Source organism: Hemitrygon akajei, chromosome 3 (assembly GCF_048418815.1).
Source record: "Hemitrygon akajei chromosome 3, sHemAka1.3, whole genome shotgun sequence".
NCBI lineage: Eukaryota > Metazoa > Chordata > Chondrichthyes > Myliobatiformes > Dasyatidae > Hemitrygon > Hemitrygon akajei.
This window is the reverse complement of record NC_133126.1, coordinates 188,112,205-188,138,632: the sequence shown is the minus strand read 5'-3', so window position 1 is coordinate 188,138,632 and position 26,428 is coordinate 188,112,205. Positions and strand designations below refer to the sequence as shown.

Here is a 26,428-nt window from a genome sequence, read left to right as displayed (position 1 = left end):
ATTCCTATCTCCAGGCTTACGGGCAGCTTCTATGCCACGGTCATCAAAATCTTGAGCTCTTGATTTCCTGATCTACCTTGTCATGCCCCACTGCACTTCATTTGTCCACCTACGCTGCACTTCCCCATAACTCTTAAGCTATATTCTGTACTTTGTCTACCTAGTTACCACGTATATGTGCTGACATTGGACACGTCTGGCTGGAAGGCAAGCAAAGTAAGCTTTTCACTGTATCTCAGTATACGTGACCATGATGAAATAATACCAATACCAACAGAGGTTTGCAGAAACATCAAGCTTTATTTTTAGACTATGAGACCTTAAGATATAGGAGCATAATTAGGCCATCGGACCCATCAAGTCTGCTCTGCCATTTCTTCATGGCTGATACAATTACCTCTCAGCACCAATCTCCTGCCATCTCCCTGTGGCCCTTCGTACCCTGACGAATCAAGAATCTATCAAGCTCTGTCTTAAATATACCCATTGACTTGGCCTCCACCGCCACCTGTAGCAACAAATTCTAATCAGTCAATACTCTCCGACTAAAGAAATTCCTCCTCATCTCCATTCTAAATGGACGTCCCTCAATTCTGAGGCAGTGTGCTCTGGATCTAGACCCCCCAACAACAGGAAACATATTATCTACATCTACTCTATCGAGCCTCTTAAACATCTGGTAGTTTTCAATGACATCCCCACTTATTCTTCTGAATTTCAGTGAATACAGGCCCAGAGCCATCAAACCCGCCTCATATGATAAGCCTTTCAATCCTGGTATAATTTTCGTGAACCTCCTTTGAACCCTCTCCAGTGTTAGCACATCCTTTCTTAGTTAAGGATTTTGACAGAAGATGTGACTGGATTTCAGCGTTGAGCAGTACTATGAGGTGAAAATCGATAATAATTATATCCTTTATTTATTTATGGAGATTCAGTTCAGAATAGGCCCTTCCAGCCTTTACAGCCATGCGGCTCTGCAACCCCAAAGTAACCCTAGCTCAATCACAGGACAATTTACAACAACCAATTAGCCTGCTAATCCGTATCTCTTTGGACTGCAGGAGGAAACCAGAGCACCTGGAGAAAACCCACACATTCCACAGGATACAGACTCCTTATAGAGGACGCCGGGATTGAACATTGAACTCCGATGCTCCAAGCTGTAACACAGCCTTGCTTTTGTGGCCCCCTGTAGTGTTCCAGTCACCCAATGGAACACAGTTACTTGCCCACACCTCTTAATCGCATCAACTCTAACACCAGGGAGGTTGAAGGTAGCTGAAGTTCAAAGTTCAAAATTCAGAGTATATTTAGTATCAAAATTTGTGTATGTCACTATATACTACTCTGAGCTTCAATTTCTTGCAGGCATTCAGTGTAGAACAAAAAATGCAATAGAATCAATGAAAAGCTACGCACAAAGACTAACAGCCAATATGCAAAAGATGACAAAATGCAAATACAAAAATAAAACAATAGATGAAACAGTAGAGAAATATGTGAATGAATGAATGAATAAATAAATACAACTGAGAACATGAGTTGTAGAGTCCTGAAAAATGAGTCCATAGATTGTGGAAACAGTTGAGAGTTCAGGTGACAGAAGTTCTCCATGCCAGTTCAGAAGCCTGATGGATGAAGGGTAATAACTGTTCTTGAGCCTGGTGGAATGGGACCCAAGACTTCACACTTCCTTCTCAATAGGAGCGGTGAGAAGAGAGAACGGCCTTGATGGTGCGGTTCAGGTGCAGAGTAAAGACTGGGGCAGAGGGACATACAGAGGAGGAGTGGTGAATGAGTGGTAGGGGTAGGATCCAAGGTCTACCAGCATAAAGAGAATCACTAAAAGCTTCCCATCATAACACCATACGACCATAAGACATGGGAGTAGTATTCGGCCATTTGACCCATCAAGTCTGCTCCACCACGCTATCAGGGCTGAGTCGTTTTTCTCTTCCACAACCCCACTCCCCGGCCTTCTCCCTGTAAGCTTTGATGCCATGTCCAATCAAGAACTTATCAAGCTGTGCCTTAAATACGCCCAATGACCTGGGCTCCACAGCTGCCCGTGGTAACAAGTTCCACACATTCAGCACCATCTGGCTAAAGAAATTTCTCTTCATCTCTGTTTTAAATGAATGTCCCTCTATCCTGAGGCTACACCTTCTTGTCCTAAACGCACCCACCATGGGAAACATCCTTTCCACATCTACTCTGACTAGGCCTTTCAACATTCGAAAGTTTCAATGAGATCCCCTCCTCATCCTTCTAAATTCCAGTGAGTACAGACTCAGAGCCATCAAACGTTCCTCATATGATAACCCTTTCATTCCCAGAATCAGCCTTGTGAATCTCCTCTGAACCCTCTCCAATGCCAGCATATCTTTTTTCAGATAAGGAGCCCAAAACTGCTCACAATACTCAAGGTGAGGCCTCACCAGTGCCTTAAGAAGCCTCAGCATAACATCCCTGTTCTTGTATTCTAGAACCTTTTGAAATGAATGCTAACATGCCATTTGCTTTCCTCACCACTGACTCAACGTGCGTTAACCTTTAGGGTATTCTGCACAAGAACTCTCAAGTCTCTTTGCATCATAGATTTTTGCATTTTATCCCCACTTAGAAAATAGCTTGCACATTTATTTCTACCAAAGAGCATGGCCATGCATTTTCCAACACTGCATTTCATTTGCCACTTTTTTGCCTATTCTCCAAATCTGAGTCCTTCTGCAGCCTACCTGTTTTCTCAACGCTACATGTCCCTCCACCAATCTTCATATCATCTGCAAACTTGGCAACAAAGCCATCTATTTCATCATCTGAATCATTGATATACAGCATAAAAAGAGGCGGTCCCAAAAGTGATCCCAGCAGAACACCACTAGCCCCTGGCAACCAATAGACAATAGGTGCAGAAGTAGACCATTCGGCCCTTTGAGCCTGCACTGCCATTCTGAGATCATGGCTGATCATCTACTATCAATACCCAGTTCCTGCCTTGTCCCCATATCCCTTGATTCCCCTATCCATAAGATACCTATCTAGCTCCTTCTTGAAAGCATCCAGAGAATTGGCCTCCACTGCCTTCCGAGGCAGTGCATTCCAGACCCCCACAACTCTCTGGGAGAAGAAGTTTTTCCTTAACTCTGTCCTAAATGACCTACCCCTTATTCTCAAACCATGCCCTCTGGTACTGGACTCTCCCAGCATCTGGAACATATTTCCTGTCTCTATCTTGTTCCATCCCTTAATAATCTTATATGTTGCAATCAGATCCCCTCTCAATCTCAATTCCAGCGTGTACAAGCCCAGTCTCTCTAACCTCTCTGCGTAAGACAGTCCGGACATCCCAGGAATTAACCTCGTGAATCTACGCTGCACTTCCTCTATAGCCAGGATGTCCTTCCTTAACCCTGGAGACCAAAACTGTACACAATACTCCAGGTGTGGTCTCACCAGGGCTCTGTACAAATGCAAAAGGATTTCCTTGCTCTTGTACTCAATTCCCTTTGTAATAAAGGCCAACATTCCATTAGCCTTCTTCACTGCCTGCTGCACTTGCTCATTCACCTTCAGTGACTGATGAACAAGGACTCCTAGATCTCTTTGTATTTCTCCCTTACTTAACTCTACACCGTTCAGATAATAATCTGCCTTCCTGTTCTTACTCCCAAAGTGGATAACCTCACACTTATTCACATTAAACGTCATCTGCCAAGTATCTGCCCACTCACTCAGCCTATCCAAGTCACCCTGAATTCTCCAAATATCCTCATCACATGTCACACTGCCACCCAGCTTAGTATCATCAGCAAACTTTCTGATGTTATTCTCAATGCCTTCATCTAAATCATTGACGTAAATCGTAAACAGCTGTGGTCCCAATACCGAGCCCTGTGGCACCCCACTAGTCACCACCTGCCATTCCGAGAAACTCCCATTCACCGTTACCCTTTGCTTTCTATCTGCCAACCAGTTTTCTATCCATGTCAATATCTTCCCCCCAATGCCATGAGCTCTGATTTTACCCACCAATCTCCTATGTGGGACCTTATCAAATGCCTTCTCGAGGTACACTACATCCACTGGATCTCCCTTGTCTAACTTCCTGGTTACATCCTCGAAAAACTCCAATAGATTAGTCAAGTATGATTTGCCCTTGGTAAATCCATGCTGGCTCGGCCCAATCCTATCACTGCTATCTAGATATGCCACTATTTCATCTTTAATAATGGACTCTAGCATCTTCCCCACTACTGATGTTAGGCTGACAGGACAATAGTTCTCTGTTTTCTCCCTCCCTCCTTTCTTAAAAAGTGGGATAACATTAGCCATTCTCCAATCCTCAGGAACTGATCCTGAATCTAAGGAACATTGGAAAATGATTACCAATGCATCCGCAATTTCCAGAGCCACCTCCTTTAGTACCCTAGGATGCAGACCATCTGGACCTGGGGATTTGTCAGCCTTCAGTCCCATCAGTTTACTCATCACCGTTTCCTTCCTAATGTCAATCTGTTTCATTTCCTCTGTTACCCTATGTCCTTGGCCCATCCATACATCTGGGAGATTGCTTGTGTCTTCCCTAGTGAAGACAGATCTAAAGTACTTACCGGTATTAAATTCTTCTGCCATTTCTCTGTTTCCCATAACAATTCCACCCAATTCATTCTTCAAGGGCCCAACATTGTTCTTAACTAACTTCTTTCTCTTCACATACATAAAAAAGCTTTTGCTATTCTCTTTTATATTCCTGGCTAGCTTGCGTTCGTACCTCATTTTTTCTCCCTGTATTGCCTTTGTAGTTAAGTTCTGTTGTTCCTTAAACATTTCCCAATCATCTGTCCTCCCACTCACCTTAGCTCTGTCATACTTCCTTTTTTTTAATGCTATGCAATCTCTGACTTACTTTGTCAACCACTGTGGCCCCTTTCCCACCCTTTGAATCCTTCCTTCTCCGGGGGATGAACTGATTTTGCACCTTGTGCATTATTCCCAAGAATACCTGCCATTGCTGTTCCACTGTCTTTTCTGCTAGGATATCCATCCAGTTAACTTTGGCCAGCTCCTCCCTCATGGCTCCATAGTCTCCCCTGTTCAACTGCAACACTGACACCTCCGATCTGCCCTTATCCTTCTCAAATTGCAGATAAAAACTTATCATATTATGATCACTACCCCCTAATGGCTCCTTTACTTCAAGATCGCTTATCAAATCCTGTTCATTACACAAGACTAAATCCAGAATAGCCTTGTCCCTGGTTGACTCCCGTACAAGCTGTTCCAAGAATGCATCCCGTAGGCATTCTACAAACTCCCTATCTTGGGGTCCAGCACCAACCTGATTCTCCCAATTCACCTGCATGTTGAAATCCCCCATAACTACTGCGACATTACCTTTGCCACATGCCAATGTTAACTCCCTATTCAACGCACCCAATATCCATGCTACTGTTTGGGGGCCTGTAGACAACACCCATTAGGGTCTTTTTGCCCTTACTGTTCCTCAGTTCTATCCACACAGACTCTACTTCTCCTGATCCTATGTCCCCCCTTGCAAAGGACTGACTCTCATTCCTCACCAACAGGGCCACCCCACCCCCTCTGCCCACATTTCTGTCCCTACGATAGCACGTATACCCTTGCACATTCATTTCCCAGGTCTGATCTCCCTGCAGCCATGTCTCCGTTATCCCAACAACATCATAGTTACCCATTCGCACCTGAGCTTCAAGCTCATCCACCTTATTTCTGACACTTCGTGCATTCAGATATAGAATATTTAGCCACCCAGAAAGGATTCTTTTATTCCCACTTGCTGCCTCCTACCAATCAGCCAATGGTCTAACCATGTCAAGTAACTTTCCTGTAATACTATGGGCTCTTAACTTGGTAAGCAGCCTCATGTGTGGTACCTTGACAAAGGCCTTTTAAAAGTCCAAATATACAACATCCATTACATCCTTTATCTATCCACTTGTAATTCCTCAAAGAATTCCAACTGGTTCGTCAGGCAAGATGCTCCCTTTAGAAAACCATGCTGACTTTGTTGTTTCTTGTCCTGTGTCACCAAGTACTCCATAGTCTCATCCCTAACAACTGACTCCAACATTTTCCTAAACACTGAGGTTGGGCTAACAGAAATTCCTTTCTGTTGCCTCCCTCCTTTCTTAAAGAGTGGAGTGACATTTGCAATTTTCCAGTCCTCCAGAACCTTATCAGAGTCCAATGATTTTTGAAAGATCATTACTAATGCCTCCACAACCTCTACCTCTACCTCTTTCAGAACGTTAGGGTTCATCTGATCTGGGTGACTTATGAACCCTTAGGTCTTTCAGCTCTTTGAGCACCTTCTCCCTTGTAATAGTAACTGCACTCACTTCTCTTCCCTCACACCCTTCAACATCTGGCACACTGCTCATGTCTTTCACAATGACGACTGATGCAAAATACTCATTTAGTTCACCCGCCATCTCCTTGTCCCCCATTATTATTTCTTTGGCTTCATTTTCCAGGGGTACTATATCCAACTCTCATCTCTCTATTATTTTTACATACTTGAAAACGTTTTTACTACCCACTTTGATATTGTTTGTTGGCTTGCTTTCATATTTCATCTTTTCCCTCCTAATCATTCTTTTAGTTGCTCTCTGTAGGTTCCCAATCCTCTATCTTTCTGCTAGTTTTTTCTTTGTTGTATGCTCTCTCTTTTGTTTTTACAAATATCTTTGATTTTCCTTGTCAGCCACAATTGTACTATTTTGCCATTTGAGTATTTCTTCATTTTTGGAATATATCTATCCTGTACTTCCTCAATTTTCCCAGAAACATGTGCCATTGCTGCTCTGCTGTCATCCCTGCCAGCATGTCTTTCCAATTAACTTTGGCCATCTCCTCTCTCATATCACTGTAATTTCCTTTACTCCACTGAAATACTGTTATGTCAGACTTTCTCCTGATCAAATTTCAAGTTGAACTCAATTATATTGTGCTGTCTCCTCAGGGTTCATTTAGCTTAAGCTGCCTAATCGTTTCCAGTTCAATATATATATATCACTCAAACCAGTATAGATGAAGAATGCCTAGAATGCTCAACAACAAATTGTCTAAAAACTCATCTCGTAGGCTTTCAACAAATTCACTCCCTTGAGATCCATTACCAAACTGATTTTTCCAATCGTCCTGCATGTTGAAATCTCCCAAGACTATCATAATATTGCCTTTTGACACTCCTTTTCTATTTCCCATCGTAATCTGTGGTCCACATCCCAGCAGCTGATGGGAGGCCTGAATACAACCGCCATCAGGGTCCATTTTCTCTTGACGTTTATTACCTCAACCCACAAGGATTCAACATCTTCCGATCCTATGTCACATCCTTCTAATGACTTGAAGCCATTTTTTTACCAGCAGAGCCACACCAACCTCTCTGCCGAACTTCCTATCTTTCTGATAGAACGTGTAGCCTTGGACATTCAGCTCCCAGCTACAACCATCCTTCAGCCATGATTCAGTGATGGACACAACATCATACCCAACAATCTGTAAAAGTGCAACTAGATCATCCAGCTTATTTCTTATACTCTGTGCATTGAGATGTAACACTTTGCTACCCTTTTTGATTCTGCATCCCTAATGCACTGATACTCACCTTGCTGGCTGCAATTTTGTCCGATCATCTGCCTGCCCTTCCTGACGGTCAGACTGCACTCTATCTTTCTTACCAGCTATTCTATCCCGAGCCCCTGCACTCTGGTTTGCACATCCAACCCCCGCCAAATTAGTTAAAAACCTCATCAACAGCTCTAACGCACCTGCCCACAAGAATTTTGGTATCTCTTGGGTTCAGGTGCAACCCATCACTTTTGTACAGGTCATACCTCCCCCAGAAGAGATCCCAATGATCCAAGAGCCTGAAGCCCTGCCTCCTGCACCAGCTTCTCAGTCACACACTTATCTGCCAAATCATCCTGTTTCTACCCTTACTGGTGCGTGACTACTACCCTGGAGGGCCTGCTTCTCGGCTTTCTGCCTAGCTCTCCAAATTCTCTCTCCAGGTCCTCATTGCTTTTCCTTCCTAGGTCATTGGTATCAATATGTACCTAGCCATACGGCTGCTCTCCCTCCCTCTCTAAAAGACTGGGGACACGATCCAAGATGTCCCTGACCCTGGCACCTGGGAGACAACAAATCATCTGGGTCTCCTGTTCACATCCACAGAAGCTCCCATCTGTTCCTCTGACTATTGACTCCACTATCACCACCGCTCCCCTTTTCTCTCTTTTCCTTGCGCACCACAGACCCATGCTCAGTTCCAGTAACTTGGTCTCCATGAGGTTTTCCTTATTATTGAGGGGAATGGCAACAGGGGTGCTCTGCGCTAACTGCCTATTCACATCTCCATTTCTCCCGACAGTCACCCAGCTACTCGCCTTCTGCGACTTCGGGGTGACTGCTGCCCTGTAAATCTGATCGATGAACTCCTCACTCTCCAGTACAAGCCGAAGGTCTTCAAGGAGCTGCAGCTGGATGCACTTCATGCAGATGTAGTTCTCTGGGAGACCCTGGATCTGATGCAGCATTAAGAACACACAGTGGCCATTTACTACACTAGCTATAGTGAGAGAGAAGAAACTGACCCAGAGCCAACGCTTCTTTCAAGCTGAAGCCTCCTTGGAGCCAAAGCCAAAGCCTGACACTCCCACTGGTCTACTCCCAACAATAGGCACCCCACTTGTCCTTCCTGTATTTTTACTTAATTCGCTGTTCTCTGCTCTCACGGCCGGAATGAGCCCAAACGCCTATGAGGCTCTCCTTCTGAACAAATGCTAAACCTCCCGGTATTGGTAGTAAACTCCCTCTTGTTAATAGCAAAGCTGCCTGCTGTTCTTTGGAGCACTGGAGTCGGAGGGGCAACAGTATAAAAGAGTACAAAATTATGAGGGGTTTAGCTAGAGCGAATGCACACAGGAATAGAAAACTAGACGGCAAGTTTTGGGAGAGGGGAAAACTTCAAGGGGGACCTGAGGGGCAACTTCTTCATGCAGAGGGTGTTGCATGGATAGAATGAGCTCTCAGAGCAAGTGGTTGAGGCAAGTCTAGTAACAATATACAGGGGTTTTCTCTTTGGAGTGAAGGAGGATGAGAGAACCATAGAATGTTACAGCACAGAAGCAGGCCTTTTGGCCCTTCTTGGCTGTGCCGAACCATTTTTCTGCCTAGTCCCACTGACCTGCACCTGGGCCATATCCCTCTATACCCCTCTCATCCATCTACCTGTCCAAGTTTTTCTTAAATGTCAAAAGTGAGCCCGCATTCACCTCTTCATCTGGCAGCTCATTCCACGCTCCCACCACTCTCTGCATGAAGAAGCCCCCCCAATGTTCCCTTTAATCTTTTCCCCCTTCACCCTTAACCCATGACCTCTGGTTTTTTTCTCATCTGACCTCAGTGGAAAAAGCCTGCTTGCATTCACTCTATCTATACCCATCATAATTTTATATACCTCTATCAAATCACCCCTCATTCTCCTACGCTCCAGGGAATAAAGTCCTAACCTATTCAACCTTTCTCTGTAACTCAGTTTCTCAAGTCCCGGCAATATCCTTGTAAACCTTCTCTGCACTCTTTCAACCTTATTAATATCTTTCCTGTAATTAGGTGACCAAAACTGCACACAATACTCCAAATTCGGTCTCACGAAAGTCTTACACAACCTCACCATTACATTCCAACTCTTATATTCCATACTTTGATTTATAAATGCCAATGTACCAAAAGCTCTCTTTACGACCCTATTGTTTGTAGTTGTGACGCCACTTTTAAGGAATTATGTATCTGTACTCCCAGATCCCTCTGTTCTACTGCACTCCTCAGTGCCCTACCATTTACCTTGTATCTTCTACCTTGGTTTGACCTTCCGAAGTGTAATATCTCACACTTGTCCACATTAAACTCCATCTGCCATTTCTCAGCCCATTCCTCCAACTGATCCAAATCCCTCTGCAAGCTTTGAAAACCTTCCTCACTGTCCACTACACCTCCAATCTTTGTATCATCAACAAATTTGCTGATCCAATTTGCCACATTATCATCCAGGTCATTGAGGTGACTTGACGGAGGTGTATAAGGTGTACAAATCAAATGGACAGCCAGCACCATTTTCCAAGGGTGGCAGTGGCTAAATGAGAGGACGTAATTTTAAGGTGATTGTAGGAAAGTAATGGAGGGATGTCAGGGGTAGGTTTTCTTACAGAATGGTGAGTGATTCGAATACAGTGCCAGGGGTCATGGTGCTGGCAGATACATTAAGAACATTTAAGAGACTCTTGGAAAGGTACATGGATGAAAGGTCAGTGGGGGGCGATGTGGGAGGGAAATATCAGATTGATCTTGGAGCAGGTTAAAAGATCAGCACAGCATCATGGGCCAAAGGGCCTGTACAGGGGCTGTACTTTTCTACGTTCTATTAACAACATTTAAAAGACACGTGGCCATCTACATTAACAGGAGAAGTTTGGAGGGTTATGGATCAAACAAGGGCAAATAGGATGAGGTTAGATGGGCATCTTGGTTGGCATGGACCAGTTGGGCAGAAAGCATGGTAGCATAGTGGTTAGCGCAACACTTTACAATGCCAGAGATCAGCCAGAGATCGGGGTTCAATTCTTGCTGCTGCTGCATGAAGTTTGTATGCTCTCCCCATGTCCGTGTGGGTTTCCTCCAGGTGCTCCAGTGTCCTCCCATATTCCAAAGGCATGCAGGTTAGGATTAGTAAGTTGTTGACTGCACTGTAAAACCACCACACCTCCTCCTCTTGGGCCCTTAGCTCCCAAAGGAGCAACAGCCATCGATGACCTCTCATCTCCATCATCCTCTGTTCTGAGCCAGAACATCGTCTAATTAAGACCACAACGCTAACGCTACCTAACAACGGGAGAGAAAGAAACACCTCCACACCTGAGACGTCACCTGATGCTGGTCAAAGTAGGAGAGTTGTTGAAGTTTAGCAAAAATAGTCTCTAGGGTTAGTGGGGTTTCTTGTTTGATCCTCTTCGATTTCTGTCCTTCGTCTCCGGCTGCACAAACAGAAGATGATGAAAGGTTAATTTAAAAATATCCAAGGAAAATGTTGGAAGCGATCAGCAGTTCAGACTGTATCTGTGGAGAGAGAAGCAGAGTTAAAGCTTCAGCATCAGGACCCTTCAATTGAACATGGAGTACGAGAAGACAAGCTTACCTTAAGTTGTATAGAGGGTATGGGGGGGGAGGGGGGATTATTAGGACAAGTGGTGATGATAAGAACATAAAACATACAATAAGTGTAGAATGAGGCCATTCAGCCCATCGAGTCTGCTCTGCCATTCCATCAAGGCTGATTGATTATCTTGTCAACCCCATTCTCCTGCGCTCTTATGTAATTTTCAAGACCTTGACTAATCAAGACCCTGTCAACCTCCTTTTTAAATATACTCAATAACTTGACCTCCACAGCTATCTGTGGCAAAGAATTCCACAGATTCACTGCTCTCTGGCTAAAGAAATTCCTCCCCATCTCTATTCTAAATGGATGTCCCTCTATTCTGAGTCTGTGTGCTCTGGTCCTGAGCTCCCCCGCGATAGGAGGCAACTTTAAGTATTGTATTATGGATCATCTTATTGATTGATTGACTGATACACAGCACAGAATAGGCTTTTCCGGCCTTTCGAGCTGTACTGGCCAGCAATCCCCTGATTTAATCCTAGATTATTCACGGGAGAATTAACAATGACCGATTAGCCTACCAACCAGTACTTCTTTGGACTGTGGTTGGGGGGGGGAACCAGAGGACTCAGAGGAAACCTACGTGGTCACGGGGAGAACCCGTACAAACTCCTTATAGGTCACGGCCGATATTGAACCCGGGTCGCTGGTACTGCAAAGCATTGTGCTACTGTGCCACCCATCTTTTCCTATACAATTGAGGCTATGGTCACTAATTGTACAAGCTGCTTTATAGAAATAATGGGGGATGTTAGAAAGGAAGAGAACAAATAAAGGTACTTCTTAAATCTTTGAATAATGCAGCTGAGATCGGCTGCTTAACTCAAAACCAAAATGAAAGTAGCGGAGACCCAAATGGACTGCAGACGCTGGAATCTGGAGCAAAAGACAATCCACTGGAGGTTATCAATGGTCCAGGCAGTATCTGTGGGAGGAGAGGAATGGTAACTGTTTCAGGTAGAGATCCTGCATCAGTCCCAAAATGCTGAAAAAGTTCAGCAAATCAGGCAGTGTCTGTGGAGAGTGAATTGAGTTATTACCGGTGGATCACATACTCCATTATTTCCTCGATACGTTCCTCCATCAACCAGAGAAAGTGAGTTTCCTGAAAATGTTGAATTCACAGCAGCCTAGTGGTTAGCATTACACTATTACATCACCAGCAACCCGGGTTCAATTCCACCACAGTCTGTCAGGAGATTGTACGTGACTGCGTGGGTTTCCTCCGAACGCTCTGGTTTCTTCCCATGTTACAAACATGTGCAGGTTAGAAAGCTGGTGGGTGTAATTGGCGGTGTGGGTCATCAGGTGGAAGGGCTATTACGTCGCTGTGTCTCTATATAAAAATAAGCATCGAGTCCCAAAGGCTTCAGAAGAAAGACAAGATGGTATTCCTCATGCTTGCATTAGGTTTCATTGGAACGGAAGCCTCAATATAAATAGGGTGGTTCTGTGGAAACCTTCTACAAATGGGCACTGTGATCAATTTGGTCTCTCTAACGTAGCAGATGAAATTGTTGCCACTGAGTACCTGTCACTTTCATTCTCCATCCACTCTTACCTGTTACTTTTTGCTTGGTTACAAAGATGATCACTGTAAGCTGAGGCACTGCACTGTTCCTTCAGTCTGGACACGTGTTGAATTCAACACCTTCTGATTAGTTGCAGCTCTGAATGACTGTTTTATGCACCCCTATTTGCTTTCTCTCCTTTCAATTTCCCCTCACTAAATCTATCAGCCAGAAGGCCTTGTGAACAGCAGGATCACTCCACAATCTTGGTCTTACCCTGTCAGAGATATTCCCTTTGTTCTATCCATCCCCTACATGGTTGGAAATAAGGACATAAGAATATAAGAAACAGGAGCAGGAGTAGGCCAGTCGGCCCATCGAGCCTGCTCTGCCATTCAATAAGATCATTGCTGATCTGTCTGTAAACTCAGCTCCATCTGCCTGTCTTTTCCCCATAACCCTTAATTCCCTTACTATGTAAAAACCTATCTAACTGTTTCTTAAATATATTTAGTGAAGAAGCCTCAACTGCTTCCCTGGGCAGAGAATTCCAAAGATTCACCACTCTCTGAGAAAAACAGTTTCTCCTCATCTCTGTCCTAAATCTTCTCCCCTGAATCTTGAGGCAATGTCCCCTAATTCTAGTCTGTTTCCACAGTTCTGATGAACTGAAAATACTAGATCTTCCAGTGACGCTGCCTGACCTGCAAAGTGTTATCGACTTTTTTTATTTCAAATTTCCAGCATCAGCAACTTTTTCTGTGGTTTCCGTGTACTTGCAAATGGTAATTCTTTTCTAGTCGATAAAAATAGCAAGAGTGCAAGCTGCTGCCGTCTCTGACTCACCGGTTTCTGCTGTACTTTTCTTGTTCAGGATTTTCAGGATATCTTTGGTAATCCTCTTCAGCTGGTGCCGGGCTTCATCTCTCTGCTTCCCAACACCATAAAGAAGAATCATTCGCTGGTTACACTCATGGCTTGAGGTTTCATCCTGCAATTGAAGATAAAGGCACATTAACTAAATCCAGAGAACGTTACTCTCTAGTAAAATTGTGTTTCGATCTTTTGGTGTACATGCGACAAGTAAAGCCAAGGTTTTAAAAATAACACAAGAGGTTCTGCAGATGCTGGAAACCCAGAGTAATACCCACAAAATGCCGGAGGAACTATGGTCTGGTCAGGTCAGGTCAGGTCAGGCAGCAACTGTGGAGAGGAATAAAAACTCGATGTTTTGGGACAAGATCCTTCATCTGGACTGCTTGAAACATCTTTATTTAATTTCAATTTATCAAAAACTGCTGAGATTCCATCAGATTCCATGAGGAACAGTCCATAAACCCATGAACATTACCTCATTACTTTGCTCTCCTTTTGCACAATTTTTAAAAAAGTATTTCTTCTGGTAACTTATAGCACTTTTTAAATTATATATTGCACTGTACCACTGTGGTAAAACAACAAATTACACAACAAACGCTTGTGATAACAAATCTGATGCTGATTCTGAAGAAAAAACATGAAAGACCTCTGTGAGCAATTTTAACACAGTTGAGAACACCAAACCCACTTGAAAGAGATTAAGTCTGATAGGAGAGGAGAGGGACCAAGGGAGAAAGGGTAGGTAATAGGCAGGTGAAGAGAAGAGCTGAGGTAAGAAGGGACCCAGAGTGGGGAAAGGAAGAGGAAGGGGAGGGGGAAAATTACTGGGAGTTAGAGAAATTGATGTTCATGCCATCAGGTTGGATGGATGGAATATGAGGTATTGCTGCTCTAATCAGAGAGTGGCTGATCAGTGGAAGAGGCCATGCAGCAACACTTCAGAACAGGAATGGGGACTGACTGAGCTACTATCCCTTCCTTTCCAGTCCTAACGAAGGGTCTCAACCTGAAATATTGACTGTTTATTCCTATCCATAGATGGTGCCTGAGCTGCTGGGTTCCTCCAGCATTTTTGTGCGTGTTACTCTCAATTTCCAGCAGTTGCAGAAACTTGTGTTTACAATTAACCAGGCGGGTTTGATTTAGCAGTGATGAGAATCTGAATCAAATTGGCTGTCGCATTGAAAACATGCACTCCAGTATTGGGGTCTATCAAGCAATGTAGAACACTGGCAGCAATAGCTTGTTCACTGAAAAACAGGGGAGATCCAGTCAACTACTTCCCATCCAACCGATCACTTAAGTAATGAGTGGTGTCTATTACTTTAAACACAAGAGTGTTCGACACACAATTCTGCAGATGCTGGATATCAAGCCTAACACGTACAGAATGCTGGAGGAACTCAGTAGGTCAGGCAGCATCTATGGAAGTGAATCAAAAGACAACATTTCAGGCAGAGACCACTCATCAAGACTTTGATGGTTGAGAGTTGATCGGTTGAATGAGAAAGATACCAATGGTGGTGAAGAATTAATTATCCCAGTCCCAAGGCATAAGCTTTCAATGCAATGTCCTAAGTTCAAACATCTTCTGCTGTTCTAAACAACACTCCAGCACAAAGCCAGAAATAGGGTGTTCACTGACAATTGCTCAATTACATCCACATTTCCTCAGAGATCAAAGCAGCCAGTGTCTGAATAGTTGGACCTAAAGATTATAAGATCAGCTTTATTGGGTGCCAGGGTGGAAATACAACTCTGCTAAAGGAGGTGTATAAGGCACTCTGTCCCTCTGCTAGCCTGCGTACCACCTTTGGGTGCACCATAGAATTGGCTTAGCCCTCTTGATCAGAATCACATGAAGCCATGAGAGCAGGTACTGGATGGTCATATGAGCAGCCAGTGCAAATCACAAGTCCTGGTCATGTGACCATTGACACCAGGCAGGCAACCCCTGAAGAGTATTGATAATGGCTGGGGTCACCTGCCTTAGAGTCATAGAGCAATACAGCACAGAAACAGGCACCTTCGGCCAATAAACTGGTCTGGTCAAAGAACACTGAGGCTGTCTACAAGAAGTGTCAGAGCCGTCTCTATTTCCTGAGGAGACTGAGGTCCTTTAACATCTGCCGGACGATGCTGAGGATGTTCTACGAGTCTGTGGTGGCCAGTGCTATCATGTTTGCTGTTGTGTGCTGGGGCAGCAGGCTGAGGGTAGCAGACACCAACAGAATCAACAAACTCATTTGTAAGGCCAGCGATGTTGTGGGGGTGGAACTGGACTCTCTGACGGTGGTGTCTGAAAAGAGGATGCTGTCCAAGTTGCATGCCATCTTGGACAATGACTCCCATCCACTCCATAATGTACTGGTTAGGCACAGGAGTACATTCAGCCAGAGATTCATTCCACCGAGATGTAACACTGAGCATCATAGGAAGTTATTCCTACCTGTGGCTATCAAACTTTACAACTCCTCCCTTGGAGTGTCAGATACCCTAAGCCAATAGGCTGGTCCTGGACTTATTTCCACTTAGCATGATTAATTTATTATTATTTAATTATTTATGGTTTTATATTGCTATATTTCTTCACTATTCTTGGTTGGTGCGGCTGTAATGAAACCCAATTTCCCTCGGGATCAATAAAGTATGTCTGTCTGTCTAATCTATGCTGAAACCACTGTAAAGACACTGCCCAGAAGAAGGCAATAGTAAACCACTTCTGTAGAAAAAAATTGCCAAGAACAAGCTTAGCCTGGCGTCGGTGGTTGCATAACCAGGAATTGTGATATACACCACCTGTCCCCATGGCATCATGTCACCCTGATCGGGGGCTAAGCAGGTGCTACACCTTGCCCAAGGGTGACCTGCAGGATAGCAGAGGGAAGGAGCACCTTACACCTCTTTGGTGGAGACGTATCTCCACCCCACCACCCAGGTTAGCAAAACACCATGAGAGCAACTTGAAGTAATCTTCCTCAGGTGATGCTCTGTCTAAGCACCAGTTGGCATTTATGGTCTGAGGCAGACACCTTACAAAGCCACCCATAGATCAACTTGTAATGCTTCCATTTTCACTCCCGAAAGACCGATCACCACAGAGGGAATTTTGACACCCAGCAAAAGTTCACATCTTCTTTTGAAATTAGATGTACTCAAAACTTGACAAGGGATGTGGGATAGGAGGGGAAGAGAAATACTTCCTTCTGATATGGCCCTTGAATAGAATTAATCATAGCGAGATGAAGCGTGGAAACAGGTCAGGTCTATACCAACTATCTTGCTTTCACTTACGCCAATTCTACATGAATTCCATTTTTTATTCTCCTCAGCTGCCGTAGATCTCACATGCTAAATTGTGGGTCAGCATGGTAGCGTAGTGGTTAACACAATGCTTTACATACCAGTGACCTGGGTTCAATTCCTGCCCCTGCCTGTCAGGAGATTGTATATTCTAACCATGACCTTTGTGGGCTTCTTTCAGGTGCTCCAGTTTCTTCCCACAGTCCACAGACGTACCGGTTGGTAGTTTAATTGGTCATTGTAAATTTTCCTGTGACTATGCTACGGTTAACTCGGGGGCCACAAGTCAACACAGCTTGGAGGGCTGGAAGGGCCTACTCCACACTGGATCTCAATAAAATAAATGGTTTATTATTACCAGATGTAACAAGTTACAGTGGAAGATTTGGATTCAAAACTTCTGTTTTGCAACTTAGGGTATCAGAGTTTGGAGTTCAATTCTGCCCTGTCTGTAAAAAGTTTGTACGTTCCTCCCATGAGCACATGGACTTCCTCCAGCTGCAAGATTTCCTCCCACATCCCAAAGACCTACCAATTAGTAGGTTAAATGGGTCATTGTAAATTATCCCATGATTCATCATCATCATGTGCTGTGTCACATGACATAGGTGATCACGGTCTTTGACTTACCAATAACAATGTGCCTTTCCATACCTTCAAAATAAGGGGGGGGGCACTTTTCAAACATAGTCTGACCCCAAGCAGCACAGGGAGATGACAGAACAGATAATAAAACCCCACAAGGATTTAGGGAAGGAATTCCAGAGCTCAGGACCTTGGCAAATGGTTGCACGGCTGCCACCATGGGGTGATTAAATGTGCGAATAGTTATGAGCCCAGAAAGCTTGTAGACATCTCAGAGCCCTAATGTGATGGCTGAAGAAATGAGTGAGTTGCAAGACAAAAAAATGAAGTTGAGCAATCTAAAAATGAGGGTAATTTCACTGAAATAACAGCATTATTTATTCAGGGACCCTTGTTGTCTGGTGAGCAGTATACCATCACTGAACTTATTCATTAGTAATTGCACTTTCATTTTTTTTCACAAACTTAAAGTAGAAACACCTCCCCTTCATTTCATCCATTCACCAAGCCCCACCTTAGCAATAAAGACCTCAATTTGATCATCCCAACACTGTTCGACATACAGTATATGGAAGTCGCCACGTGGCTAATTACATTTTGAATCCCTAATAAAAATAAGTAGCGTGGACCTTCTTGGATAGATCATCTTTTGACTCATATTCAAACAATGTGCACTTCAATATTTTTGTAAGGATCTATTACAATGTTTTGCCTAATTAAATGAATGCAAGAGCTTTAATTATTTCGGTATTGAATAGTAATAGTTGTAATGTAACTAATCATAAACAGGGTGTCGGTCCCTCCATATATGTGTTTGGGTATCTACTAAATTCAAAGTAAATTTATAATCAATGTACAAACACTCGATGGTCACTTTATTAGGTACACCTGCTCGTTAATGCAAATATTTAATCAGCCGATCATGCGGAAGCAACTCAATGCATAAAAGCTGCAGACATGGTCAAGAGGTTTCAGTTGTTCAGACCAAACATCAAAATGTGGAAGAAATGTGATCTAAGTGTTTTTGTGGCCGTGGAAAGACTGCTGGTGCCAGATGAGGTGGCTTGACTATCTCAGAAACTACGGACCTCCTCGGATTTTCACACGGTACAGTGTCCAAAGTTTACAGAGAATGGTGTGAAAAACAAAAAATAACATCCAGTGAGCAGCAGTTCTGTGGCTGAAAGTACCTTTTTAATGAGAGAGATCACAGAAGAATGGCCAGACTGGTTCAAGTTGTCAGGAAGGTGACTGTATCTCAAATAACCACACATTACAACAGTAGTATGCAAAAGAGCATCTCTGAATGTACAACACATTGTACCTTGAAGTGGATAGGCTACAGCAGCAGAAGACCATGAACGTACACTAAGTGGCCATTTTATAAGGTGCAGGAGATAACTAATAAAGTAGTCACTGAGTGTATACGTAACCACATATTACACTAAGGTTTTGTCTTGTGGGCGCAAAGAAAGACTCAGCAGCTGAGAGGACTGACACATATTTTTAATTGTTTTGCAAGAGAGAAGGCGCCTTCTTGCTCAACATCCTTACTAACGGAAATCTACATTGAGTACAAACAAGATAAATTTGGTAACAGACATTCCTCTTTCATGATGAACTAATGTCTGAACTGTACCTATCACTGTCCTGGACATTCTTTCTTCTCTCCTCTTGCAATGGGCAAAAGATTTTAAAAAAACCCTGAAAGCACATAAAACCAGACTAAAGTACAGCTTCTATCTAGCTGTTATCAGAGGCAACGCAAACAAATTGCCGCAGGAACTCAGCAGGTCAGGCAGCATCTATGGAAGTGAATAAACAGTCAATGGCTCGGGCTGAGACCCTTCTTCAGGACTGAGAAGGAAGGGGAAAGATGCCTGAAAATAAAGTTGGGGGGGAGGGGAAAGAGGCTAGCTGGAAGATGATAGGTGAAACCATGTGGGTGGGAAAGGTCAAGGGCTGGAGAAATAAGAAACTAATTGAAGAGGTGAAAAGGGGGATGAGGAACACATTGGCATGTGGCAAAGGTAATGTCGCAGTAGTTATGGGGGATTTCAACATGCAGGTGAACTGGGAGAATCAGGTTGGTGCTGGACCCCAGGATAGGGAGTTTGTAGAGTGCCTACGGGATGCATTCTTGGAACAGCTTGTACGAGAGCCGACCAGGGACAAGGCTATTCTGGATTTAGTGTTATGTAATGAACAGGATTTGATAAGCGATCTTGAAGTAAAGGAGCCATTAGGAGGTAGTGATCATAATATGATACGTTTTTATCTGCAATTTGAGAAGGATAAGGGCAGCTCGGAGGTGTCAGTGTTGTAGTTGAAAAGGGGAAACTCTGGAGCCATGAGGGAGGAGCTGGCCAAAGTTAACTGGATGGATATCCTAGCAGAAAAGACAGTGGAACAGCAATGGCAGGTATTCTTGGGAATAATGCACAAGGTGCAAAATCAGTTCATCCCCCGGAGAAGGAAGGATTCAAAGGGGGGAAGGGGGCCACAGTGGTTGACAAAGGAAGTCAGAGATTGCATAGCATTAAAAAAAAAGGAAGTATGACAGAGCTAAGGTGAGTGGGAGGACAGACGATTGGGAAATTTTTAAGGAACAACAGAACTTAACTAAAAAGGCAATACGGGGAGAAAAAATGAGGTACGAACGCAAGCTAGCCAGGAATATAAAGGAGGATAGCAAAAGCTTTTTTAGGTATGTGGAGAGAAAGAAGATAGTTAAGAACAATGTTGGGCCCTTGAAGAATGAATTGGGTGAAATTGTTATGGGAAACAGAGAAATGGCAGAAGAATTTAATAAGTACTTTAGATCTGTCTTCACCGAGGAAGACACAAGCAATCTCCCAGATGTATGGATGGACCAAGGACATAGGGTAACAGAGGAAATGAAACAGATTGACATTAGGAAGGAAACGGTGATGAGCAGACTGACGGGACTGAAGGCTGTCAAATTCCCAGGTCCAGATGGTCTGCATCCTAGGGTACTAAAGGAGGTGGCCCTGGAAATTGCGGATGCATTGGTAATCATTTTCCAATGTTCCTTAGATTCAGGATCAGTTCCTGAGGATTGGAGAATGGCTAATGTTATCCCACTTTTTAAGAAAGGAGGGAGGGAGAAAACAGAGAACTATTGACCTGTCAGCCTGACATCGGTGGTGGGGAAGATGCTAGAGTCCATTATTAAAGATGAAATAGTGGCATATCTAGATAGCAGTGATAGGATTGGGCTGAGCCAGCATGGTTTACCAAGGGTAAATCATGCTTGACTAATCTATTGGAGTTTTTCGAGGATGTAACCAGGAAGTTAGACAAGGGAGATCCAGTGGATGTAGTGTACCTCGATTTTCAGAAGGCATTTGATAAGGTCCCACATAGGAGATTGGTGGGTAAAATCAAAGCTCATGGCATTGGGGGGAAGACATTGACATGGATAGAAAACTGGTTGGCAGATAGAAAGCAAAGGGTAGCGGTGAATGGGTGTTTCTCGGAATGGCAGGTGGTGACTAGTGGGGTGCCACAGGGCTCGGTATTGGGACCACAGCTGTTTACCATTTACATTAACGATTTGGATGAAGGCATAGAAAATAACATCAGCAAGTTTGCTGATGATACTAAGCTGGGTGGCAGTGTGACATGTGATGAGGATGTTAGGAGAATTCAGGGTGACTTGGATAGGCTGGGTGAGTGGGCTGATACTTGGCAGATGATGTTTAATGTGAATAAGTGTGAGGTTATCCACTTTGGGAGTAAGAACAGGAAGGCAGATTATTATCTGAATGGTGTAAAGTTAGGTAAGGGAGAAATACAAAGAGATCTAGGAGTCCTTGTTCATCAGTCACTGAAGGTGAATGAGCAAGTGCAGCAGGCAGTGAAGAAAGCTAATGGAATGTTGGTCTTTATTACAAAGGGAATTGAGTACAAGAGCAAGGAAATCCTCTTGCATTTGTACAGAGCCCTGGTGAGACCACACCTGGAGTATTGTGTACAGTTTTGGTCTCCAGGGTTAAGGAAGGACTTCCTGGCTGTAGAGGAAGTGCAGCGTAGATTCACGAAGTTAATTCCTGGGATGTCTGGACTGTCTTACGCAGAGAGGTTAGAGAGACTGGGCTTGTACACGCTGGAATTAAGGAGATTGAGAGGGGATCCGATTGAAACATGTAAGATTATTAAGGGATTGGACAAGATAGAGACAGGAAATATGTTCCAGATGCTGGGAGAGTCCAGTACCAGAGGGCATGGTTTGAGAATAAGGGGTAGGTCATTTAGGACAGAGTTAAGGAAAAACTTTTTCTCCCAGAGAGTTGTGGGGATCTGGAATGCACTGCCTCGGAAGGCAGTGGAGGCCAATTCTCTGGATGCTTTCAAGAAGGAGCTAGATAGGTATCTTATGGATAGGGGAATCAAGGGATACGGGGACGAGGCAGGAACTGGGTATTGATAGTAAATGATCAGCCATGATCTCAAAATGGCGGTGCAGGCTCGAGGGGCCGAATAGTCTACTTCTGCACCTATTGTCTATTGTCTATTGAAACTCAGCGGGAAGTAATCAGATACATGAATGGACCTCTTGGATGATAAGATATACTCTTAGCCCACAATCTACCTCTTTATGATCTCGTACTTTATTTTTATTTTTCTACATTGCTATTATATCTTTTCCTACCTTAGTCCACTGTGTACTGATTTGATCTGTATAAACAGTATGCAAGACAGGTTTTCAATGTATCTTGGCATGTATGACAATGATAAACCAATATCAATACCAAACTGACAGAAATCATATTTTAAATTAATGAACCAAAGTTTAAAATTATGAACCAAGTACAAAAATGTTAATATATACTACGTTGACATTCATTTTCTTGGCATGAAAATGAACATCAAACAGCATAGCACAATATACAACACACACAAAATGCTGGTAGAACACAGCAGGCTAGGCAGCATCTATAGGGAGAAGCGCTGTCGACGTTTCGGGCCGAGACCCTTCGTCAGGACTAATGGAAAGGAAAGATAGTAAGAGATTTGAAAGTAGTGGGGGGAGGGGGAGATGCGAAATGATAGGAGAAGACCGGAGGGGGTGGGATGAAGCTAAGAGCTGGAAAGGTGATTGGTGAAAGTGATACAGAGCTGGAGAAGGGAAAGGATCATGGGACGGGAGGTCTCAGGAGAAAGAAGGGGGGGGGGGGAGCACCAGAGGGAGATGGAGAACAGACAAACAACTAAATATGTCAGGGATGGGGTAAGAAGGGGAGGAGGGGCATTAATGGAAGTTAGAGATGTCAATGTTCATGCCATTTGGTTGGAGGCTACCCAGCCGGTATATAAGGTGTTGTTCCACCAACCTGAGTTTGGATTCATTTTGACAATAGAGGAGGCCATGGATGGACATATCAGAATGAGAATGGGACGTGGAATTAAAATGTGTGGCCACTGGGAGATCCTGCTTTTTCTGGCGGACCAAGCATAGGTGTTCTGCAAAACGGTCTCCCAGTCTGCGTCGGGTCTCACCAATATGTAAAAGGCCACACCGGAAGCACCGGACGCAGTATACAACACCAGCCGACTCCCAGGTGAAGTGTCGCCTCACCTGGAAGGACTGTCAGGGGCCCCGAATGGTGGTGAGGGAGGAAGTGTAAGGGCAGGTGTAGCACTTGTTCCGTTTACAAGGATAAGTGCCAGGAGGGAGATCAGTGGGAAGGGATGGGGGGGACGAGTGGACAAGGGAGTCGTGTAGGGAGTGATCCCTGCGAAAAGCAGAAAGGGGGAGGGGAGGGAAAAATGTGTTTGGTAGTGAGATCCCGTTGGAGGTGGCAGAAGTTACGGAGAATTATACATTGGACCCGGAGGCTGGTGGGGTGGTAGGTAAGGACAAGGGGAACCCTATCCCGAGTGGGGTGGCGGGTGGATGGGGTGAGGGCAGATGTGCGGAAAATGGGAGAGATGCGTTTGAAAGCAGAGTTGATGGTGGACGAAGGGAAGCCCCTTTGTTTAAAAAAGGAAGACAACTCCTTCGTCCTGGAATGAAAAGCCTCATCCTGAGAGCAGATGTGGCAGAGACAGAGGAATTGTGAGAAAGGGATAGCATTTTTGCAAGAGACAGAGTGGGAAGAGGAATAGTCCGGGTAGCTGTGAGAGTCTGTAGGCTTATAGTAGATATCGGTAGATAGGCCATCTCCAGAGATGGACACAGAAAGATCAAGAAAGGGGAGGGAGGTGTCGGAAATGGACCAGGTAACTTTGAGGGCAGGGTGAAAGTTGGAGGCAAAGTTAATGAAGTCGACGAGCTCAGCACGCGTGCAGGAGGCAGTGCCAATGCAGTCGTCGATGTAGCGAAGGAAAAGAGGGGAATGGATACTGGTATAGCATTGGAACATGGACTGTTCCACAAAGCCAACAAAAAAGCAGGCATAACTGGGACCCATACGGGTGCCCATGGCTACACCCTTGGTTTGGAGGAAGTGGGAGGAGCCAAAGGAGAAATTATTGAGAGTAAGAACTACTTCCATTAGATGGAGGAGAGTGGTGGTAAAGGAGATTTGGTTAGGTCTGGAATCCAAAAAAAACCGAAGAGCTTCGAGACCATCTCGGTGGGGGATGGAGGTATATAGGGACTGGACGTCCATGGTGAAAATAAGACGGAGGGGGTCAGGGAACATAAAATCATTGAAAAAATTCAAAGCATGAGAAGTGTCACAAACATAGGTGGGAAGAGATTGAACAAGGGGGGATAAGACAGTGTCAAGGTATGCAGAAATGAGTTCAGTGGGGCAGGAACAAGCTGAGACAATAGGTCTACCTGAACAGGCAGGTTTGTGGATCTTGGGTAGGAGGTAGAAACGGGAAGTGCGGGGTGTGGGAACTATGAGGTTTGTGGCTGTGGATGGGAGATCCCCAGAGCTAATAAAGTTGGTGATGGTATAGAAGACAATGGCCTGGTGCTCCTTAGTGGGATCATGATCAAGGGGTAAATAAGAGGAGGTATCAGAGAGTTGTCGCTGTGTCTCGGCCAGGTAGAGGTCAGTATGCCAGACAACAACAGCTCCCCCCTTATCAGCAGGTTTTATAGTGAGGTTGGGATTGGTGCGGAGGGAGCGGAGAGCAGAGCGTTCGGAAGGAGTGAGGTTGGAATTGGAACAGGGTGTGATGAAGTCCCTCTTATTCCCTCCCCCCCCCTCTGCTTTTCGTAGGGATTGCTCCCTACGCGACTCTCTTGTCCACTCGTCCCCCCCATCCCTTCCCACCGATCTCCCTCCTGGCATTTATCCTTGTGAACGGAACAAGTGCTATACCTGCCCTTACACTTCCTCCCTCACCACCATTCAGGGCCCCAGACAGTCCTTCCAGGTGAGGTGACACTTCATCTGTGAGTCGGCTGGTGTGGTATACTGTGTCCAGTGCTCCCGGTGTGGCCTTTTATATATTGGTGAGACCCGACGCAGACTGGGAGACCGTTTCGCGGAACACCTACGCTTGGTCCGCCAGAAAAAGCAGGATCTCCCAGTGGCCACACATTTTAATTCCATGTCCCATTCCCATTCTGATATGTCTATCCATGGCCTCCTCTACTATCAAGATGAATCCAAACTCGGGTTGGAGGAACACCTTATATACCGGCTGGGTAGCCTCTAACCTGATGGCATGAACGTTGACTTCTCTAACTTCCGTTAATGCCCCTCCTCCCCTTCTTACCCCATCCCTGACATATTTAGTTGCTTGTCTGTTCTCCATCTCCCTCTGGTGCTTCCCCCTCCTCCTTTCTTTCTCCTGAGGCCTCCCGTTCCATGATCCTTTCCCTTCTCCAGCTCTGTATCACTTTCACCAATCACCTTTCCAGCTCTTAGCTTCATCCCACCCCCTCCGGTCTTCTCCTATCATTTCGCATTTCCCCCTCCCCCTACTACTTTCAAATCTCTTACTATCTTTCCTTTCGGTTAGTCCTGACGATGGGTCTCGGCCCGAAACGTCGACAGCGCTTCTCCCTATAGATGCTGCCTAGCCTGCTGTGTTCTACCAGCATTTTGTGTGTGTTGTTGTTTGAATTTCCAGCATCTGCAGATTTCCTCGTGATAGCACAATATAGGTGCCTCAGCCCACAATGTTGTGCTGACCTTTAACCTATTTTACAATCAGCCTAACTCTTCCCTTCCAGAAACTCCATTTTTCCTTCATTCAATTTTGAAATCCCGATGCAGGATCCAGACACGAAGTGTCAGCCATTTCTTTGACCCTGCAGATGCTACTGTATCTGTTGAGTTCCTCCAGCAGTTTATTTATAACTTGTGAAAATGTCTTATCTCCCTCATGTTCAGAAAAAAAACACTGAAAAAATTCATCAAAGCATAGCCACAGCATTTTACTAAAAATGGAACATATGCAACAAATTATCAGAGCTCTTTCTGTTAATAACAATGCAGAGGCAAATCCTATACAAATACAACTCTGTCAAAACAATTTATTATCAAAATAATGCACTCAGTGGCCACTTTATTATGTACGCCAGAAATATCTAATCAGCCAATTGTGTGGCAGTAACTCAATGCATAAAAGCATGCAGACATGGTCAATAGTTTCAATTGTTGTTCAGTCCAAACATAAGAATGAGGAAGATATGTGATCTAAGTGACTTAGACCGTGGAATGATTGTTGGTGCTAGATGGGGTGGTTTGAGTATCTTGAAACTGCTGATATCCTGAGAGTTTCTTAGACAACTTTCTCTAGAGTTTACAGAGAATGGTGCATAAGTCAAAAAAAAAATCTAGTGAGTGTCAGTTCTGTGGGCGAAATCACCTTGTTAATGAGAGAGGTGAGAGGAGAATGGTTACGTTGGTTCCAGTTGACAGAAAAGTAACCACACGTTACAACAGTGGTG

At 44.4% G+C, this 26,428-nt stretch overlaps 1 protein-coding gene across 3 annotated transcripts in view; it reads right to left on the bottom strand.

The window, feature by feature from the left end:
- The window catches only part of LOC140725744 (mediator of RNA polymerase II transcription subunit 12-like protein), a 676,368-nt gene that overhangs the window by 176,479 nt on the left and 473,461 nt on the right, over positions 1 to 26,428 (bottom strand). For all 3 annotated transcript variants that reach the window (XM_073041599.1, XM_073041601.1, XM_073041600.1), the window contains exons 17-18: positions 13,624 to 13,768; positions 10,963 to 11,081 (exon numbers count right to left, since the gene is read on the bottom strand). In XM_073041599.1, the coding sequence (XP_072897700.1) occupies positions 10,963 to 11,081; positions 13,624 to 13,768 (264 nt within the window). The remainder of the gene's footprint in view (positions 1 to 10,962; positions 11,082 to 13,623; positions 13,769 to 26,428) is intronic.